This window comes from Athene cunicularia (genome assembly GCF_003259725.1).
Source record: "Athene cunicularia isolate RWA chromosome 2 unlocalized genomic scaffold, athCun1 chr2_part1, whole genome shotgun sequence".
NCBI lineage: Eukaryota > Metazoa > Chordata > Aves > Strigiformes > Strigidae > Athene > Athene cunicularia.
This window is the reverse complement of record NW_020799095.1, coordinates 121268349-121275279: the sequence shown is the minus strand read 5'-3', so window position 1 is coordinate 121275279 and position 6931 is coordinate 121268349. Positions and strand designations below refer to the sequence as shown.

The 6931-nt window shown below is 38.5% G+C and overlaps 1 protein-coding gene across 1 annotated transcript in view; it reads right to left on the bottom strand.

Annotated features, from left to right (window-relative positions):
- Nucleotides 1-887: 887 nt before the first annotated feature.
- Nucleotides 888-6931, bottom strand: part of ZFHX4 (zinc finger homeobox 4) — a gene marked incomplete at its 3' end in the record, with an annotated part of 127726 nt that continues 121682 nt past the window's right edge. Inside the window, exon 10 of the mRNA XM_026841477.1 lies at nt 888-1021. Within this exon, the coding sequence (XP_026697278.1) occupies nt 888-1021 (134 nt within the window). The remainder of the gene's footprint in view (nt 1022-6931) is intronic.

The following is a 6931-nucleotide window of genomic DNA, read 5'->3' as shown; positions in this document are numbered from 1 at the left end:
AACTACTCCTTCTAGAAGTCAAGCATTTGGTCTTCTTGGTTTCAAAAGACAAAAAAAATCTCCATTTTAAAGACATTCCAATATAATTATTTTAATGCCTGATCACTATTAGACAACAGGAGAAACTTTGCTTGAATACCGACTGTCAGAGGAGGCTTGGCACGATTTCACAGTGGAGCTTGTTTCTAACTTTAATGACTAGGCTGAACAAAATTGTGAGTACAGCGTCCCTTCGAGAGCAATCTCTTCTCTACAAACAAACCTCCTGTTTCTGAAGCGGAACGGGGGAATCGGCACAAGCTGAGTTGCACCTCTCCAAAACTGCCAGCCTGCCCGAGAGCCCACGGAGCTTACAGGCAATGCTCTGTGGGGCAGACCTGCACTTTCATCACATGCCTCCAAAATCTCATCCAGGCTCTTTATCAGTCTTAGCAAACTAGCAAACAAACAAGCCAAACGTAAACCAAAATATTTAAAGGGGGAGAGAGCGGAGGAAGAGAGAGAGAAATCAGTGTTTACTTAACCCTGAAAACTCGGGCTCGTTTTTGTCAGAAACACCCCAAACCAACCAACCAACACAAACCACCAACCCTCCAGATAAAAAAGGCTCCAAGCCGCAGCCCCAGACATCGACAACACAATCAAGGAGCACACCCCCCCCCTCCGCGCACAGGTGCCCCTCCCCGGCCCTGCTCGCCCAAAGAGGGGCCCAGGGATGGGCAGGGGTGGGGACGGCAAGGCCTCCCCTCTCCTGGCACCCCAAAACCACAGCCCCGGGGTCCGGGGGGATGGGCTCACCGTTGAGGCCGTTGGGGATGCTCCGGTGGTGGAGGGGCGCGGACAGGTCATCCATAGACCTCCGCATGGCCCCGGCCTTGCTGTCGCCGGCGTGGTGGTGGTGGAGGTGGTGGTGGTGGAGTCTGCAGCAAAGGTTTGGAGGGGGCACTGCTGAGAGACAGGGCAGGAGACGAAGTAGCTGAAGTAGGAAACCCAAGCATGCCTGCACCAGGAGATGTTAAAGCTGAAAACAACAAAAATATGACTGTTGTCAATGCACAAGGCAAAATACGTCTTGTAACATTCAACATTTCTCACGTGTTCCGGAATCACCTATGGCATGAATAAATCACATTTTTAAATGGCTTTTAATACATATCTTTGAGTCTTACAGCCTTAAATTCATAATATACAATCTACAGCAAACCCAACAGCTTTTACTCACTTTAAAATCCTGATTATACTAGCATGGGGGTCGTGCATGAATCTCTGCCTATAGAAAAGTCCCACAAAAGGCAGTGGAAGTAAATCCAGCTCCATTGGCAGGATCATATTCATACCTGTAGAAATAACACCCTTCTTTTTTGTTCATTTTCTTCCATAGACTCAGTAGCAGATTATTAGAAAAGAAGCATTAAGCACAGTGAGAGTGCTTCCCTCTAATTGATACTTTGAGAGATCTCTACTTTGTTGTTCATTTTAACTAATTTTTATCATGCCTCTGGGATGATATAACCCACACATCCTTCACCTAAGCAACCTGGTAATTACGGTGCTCACTACAAGTAATTAGCTCTCAAATAAAAAGGAATCTTTATCTAAATGGCTGGGGGGAAATGCAATAATAATAAAGAAAGAAAGATGTTTAGATAAGTAAATATCAACAGGAAATGACCATTCAAAAAACTAACAGAACAAGCAACAAGGTCAATGCTATTCATTACTGGGACACCACACAGCTTACATTTTCATTTTTGAGAGTTTGAACAGAGCTTTTCTTTACCATGACAATCAGGTGAGTGCAGTATTTCCTGGGAAATATGTGTAATATCACTAAAGTGCTTTGACACAAGAACGTTGCTGTTCTCAGCTTACTTGAAGCATGCAGGCATGACGTCCTCCACCTCATTAGAGAAAGCAACCTAAGGATGGACTGGTTCTGTCTGGAGGGTGCATACACGCAAGAAGTATGCCTCATAACTTAATGGAAGAAATCTTTTTTCTGTTTCAAGTACCAGACATAGTGCAGTGGCTGGTAACAGTCTATTAAAATGAAACTTCTGTGAGATGTATAGTTGGTCAAAAAATTAAATGATGGCACAGGGTAGAAAAGGCAACTCACTGTAAAAGGCTGTACATTATACCCATTGTAATTTTTTCAGGCAAGTAAGTTTGCTAGAGAAAAGAGTGTACCAAGTGTGTGATGTACACAGAACTGTAAATGTGAAGCAATGTCGGGAACAGTCTACTAGCACATGGATATGGGAACAGTAAACGCAGTTTCTGTAATGGATGTTAGATGGGTATTAGCTACTAGGAAGTACTAATGGACTGAACAAGAATGATGTTTAAATCATCAATATCCAGGTGCTTAGCATTACTTAGGAATAAAGCAATTAGGATTCAAAGGGAATAATTATCAGATTTAACAAAGAGGCCATTTAATGTTTGTCACTGTGTCATTACTCCTATTTAACAGTAGAGGAACACTAAGGAGTTAAAATGAATTGTGAGTATGGATTAGATAGTACAGTGAAACAAGTCACAACAGTTATAATTAAAAAGTGGGTAATTGCCACAGTTACTGCACAATGACATCAAAGATGCTGTTTCATGTTCCTACACTTTCAACGGGAAGTAATAGTCAATTGTGTGTGGAGTCTGCTGAAAATATATTAAATGATAAATACTGTAAATGGAAAATGCATGAATGATGCAGTTAGTGTGAACTGCTGCCCCAGCTTTGTCATGGTTATTTGGGCTTGTCAGCTACTTAGGATTTTTCCAATTTCTTTCTATTCTTAACCTCTTCAACCCTTACACATCACATTGTCTTCAGTTTACTCACACTGATGATGCCCAGAGTAGTCAAGATCTATTTCATTTTCCAGATAGCCTTTGGAATTTAGTTGAAATACATAGAATTCAGTTAAATATCCAGACAGGCTAAAACAGAATAGTGAAATCCACCTGTTTTATTGGAAGTTAAACATGGAACTGAGCATTTCCAAAATTAAATGAAGAAACTCGATGAAACTAATGCGCAATTCCCAGACATGAGAGTTGTAGAGTAAAAAATTTACTAATCATGAAGAAACATTCTAATCCTGCTAACTCTTTTCAGTGATAATCAAAGGGCAGAGACTTCTTTTTCACTTGGAGGAATGAGAGTGATAAAAATATAAAAATGAAACTGCTACTGATGGGCCAAAAGCAAACAGAGAATAGAATGTAGTGCCTTAATAATAAGGAAAGTAATTGTATCTGAATCAAACTTCTCTCTTGATAAGATTTCAAAAACCACTAAGTACATATTACCCAGTGATGTGTGAATTCTTGGAAAAAGCTGCTGTGAATCCTCAATTCAGTCCAGGCTTAAATGATGTGCAAAGAACCTATGGTAATGATGATGACATTAAGAGGTTCATAGAACCAGTATTAATAGCTAGAAGCAAGATGAAGCACTAGTTTTCTGCAAGGGATCATAGGGAAGAAAAGAAAAAAAGCTAAGAGGGAAGAGAATGTGATTTTTAAGAACAGCTGAAAACAACAGGTGAACTCTTCTATCTACAGTCCCCTAGAAGATAAGGGGTTTGAAGAACAAAAACAAGTCAGAACTAAAATTCTGTATGAATTAGAATTTCACCAAATAGCTCCATATTAGGAATTATGCTGAGCAAACATAGCAGTAATTTTGAGACCTTGCTCAGCATTTGATGTCCACAAGATGGTATAATTACATTATCTAGAGAAATGTATCCCACAGGTGAGAAGATTCTTCAACATATCATCCTAGAACCACACAATAATTCTGATATTCAGACCCACTTGGTTTAGAACAAAATAACTGAATTTAAAGTTAATGGATTCTTCCATTCAGTAATGAAACTATCTTATTCTGACAAATTAAAAAATCTTTGCAAATAAAAGTCCAGTTTGAGCACTATATAAAGAACATGAACTGTACTTCCATCTTTTATGATTTAGCATTATTTTCAAGTATTCCATGTCAAACCTTTTATAAAAGCAAATATTGCATTTTAAATGGGATAGTATTTTCAAAATTTATCTGAGTTTTATACCTTTTTGGAAACCCATAAACAATACTGGGTGCAAGAATATGAAAATGAAATCCCTCATAAACTTGTATTAACCAGTGAAACTCATCAAGCTAATTTCTCTATGTAGCAAGAGAGAAGAGAAACACAAAAGAGAATTTTGAATGTGATGTTTTATATTATAATATCAAACAGCAATCACATTCTTTAAAAGTGAGGATCATACTAATGTCGACATTGCCCTTTAAACAAACATGTAAGACAGACTGGATGGGCTTTGCTACAGGAAATACAGTTATCAACCCTGTAAGCATCAATAAAACCAGGTAAATATTTGAATAAAAGTTTTCCCTGTGAGATTTCTTCTGAAGTGCGTTTTCAGGATTGGGTCCGAAAGAGACGAAATTACACACTTGCAGTGGAATTCACGAGAGCTAGACTTGAAGTATGGGATGGTGAATCATCAGGGAGTTAGCCTCAGAAAATCCTTCATGCAAAAAGTGATGCAGAACAGTTTTCCTGCTGGCTGGGAATATAAGCACTGCTAGAAGAACCGCAGGCAAAGAAAAGCTTACTTCTGAAAAGATACTTCTTAGACAATTCTCAGAATCAAACATGAATGTGAACTATCAGCCAAAGCAGGGCAGAGAAGAAAACAGAAATGCGTTAATTAGGTGCAGAAAATACTAGTGATGAGTATGTACTGGAGAACACATAAGTATATTGCTGTTTTTCTATGATGAATGATTAATCTTTTTTTTCTTTTTTTTTTTTTTTTTTCTCCACTCTCTATGACTGCTCCATTATGTATCATTAGGGAATGGAGATTTATGCATGCAAGTATTTGCCAGGCAGCAAAGGTGGGATGTAGGGGCTATTTAGCATATGGTGGAAGAAAAAGTTAACAATGAGATTCTACTAGCTAGTTTACACAGTGGGCTTTGCCCACAATGGGCTAATTAACCTTAGGAAGATTCAAGATGAAAGGGGGTAAAAATCTATCTCAATAGGCAGTGCACTGTGCATGCTATGGTACTAACGATTTAAATTTATCTCACAGAAGAGATATTTGGTGGAAATTAGAAAAATCGAATATTGAATTATTATGGACCATTTGGCCTGTAATAATAACTTCTACAATAATAAGTTTACAAACTCTGAGGCTACATTGATACTAGCAAGTTAAACAGTACCAGGGAACATTTCCCAAAAACTGAAACTAAACTGCCTGTAAAGTTAAACAGTAAAAATGGTTACTGGCACTGTTTTGGCCTGGGCCAACTATAATTTTCCTAAACAGCTCCTTGAGGACAGCTGAGAGGCTATCATGGGTCCACTACCATTCCCAAGACTCACTTTGCGTGGGGATTTCCTTTTGTTGAGAGTAAAAGAATGCAATGATAACTTCCCAAGCAAATTTCACTTAGCAGTATAGGCAAAGCCCGAGATTTCTAGAGCCCATTTTACCTGAAGGTCAACCTAACCAAAGCTATTTAGTGAAGTTATATGGAGAAACCATATCTGTAATTTTAATGAGCAATGACCAGCCATTTTTGGACGTGGACACTGTATGCCATTAAGAAGGAAACACAGCAACTTTATATTTCCTTTATATGCACTCCCTGTGCCAATAACTGTTTGACAAAAGCCAGAGGGCACTCAGCCAGAGACTCCATTGTGGAAGGAAGGCCATTCTGATCCAATGAAGAGAAAAAAAAGATGCTTCAACCACCACTTAGGGAAACAATAACATGATCCTCATCAATCAAAGCTGAGCTGGGTAGCAGAGAAGACATTGCTAGAGTCTTAGTATGTCTAACAACACTGGTGATTAGGCCCCTACCTTACTTGCCAAAGTGAGTTGCTTTCTAAATCAAAGTTTAGAGATCAACAGCAAGTGGAATTACTGGATAAAATGAGGTGAGAGGTCTTAACTGACTCCCTAACTCTGCTCTGCACAAATTTGATATGAATGTGAAAAGTTAGAAGATGAATGAGAGAGTTTCAATCTGCAAGGCTGCACTCACAATGAACTCTGACTGTAAAATTGGAGCCTAATACAAGAAAATAAATTAGGTTCATTCTTTGAGGACTAAATAAATCATTTTGCAGAAAACCTGATTCTCTAACATCAGAGAAAGTTATTGCAAGAGGAAGTGCTTTCCCATGTGAGCAAAAAACAGAGTCAAACCAGAGTCAAGTCGGTCAGTAAAACAGTTATGTGTTCAGTTAAAAGTGCAAGCCCAAATGAAGTGATATGTGTCTGCAATGACTTTAGAAATTAGGGGAAGGATATATTCAGCAACTGGATCACAAAGAAACTGTCATTAAAAATCACCTTCAACAAAAACCTTTTTATCTTAGCAGGCAGTTATTCAGATATATAATAGAGAGTCTTGGGCATCATTTTATTTTATTCTGAATTTATTCTGAATTAAACGGCAGGTTGGACTGGTCTAACGGGTGGACCAAATGCCTGATGAACTGATAATGTGGGATTGACTATTTTCTGCTTCATTGGATGTTGCTTCAAATATTTGCATACAAAAAATTTACATACAAAATTCTAACCCAAGTTTTGCCTAAAGAAGTATCATTCAGAACAAACAATGAAGCATAACAATGCTATTGTTATGTTGGTTTTGTTACAGAATCCTAATATGGACTAAACCCATTTCTGTCAATTAGATTACAATTAATTTTTTTCTTTTTTTTTCCCCCAAAATCAGAGATACCATCCAGGTTACAGCAACAACCGAGAATTGCACCGAGTACACCTCATAGCAGCACTTTTTAGCTACTCACACCAGTCTCACAAGCATGATATGAATGCATAGTATGCTGTTTTAGAAGGGGATGGTGACTATGCAAGATGA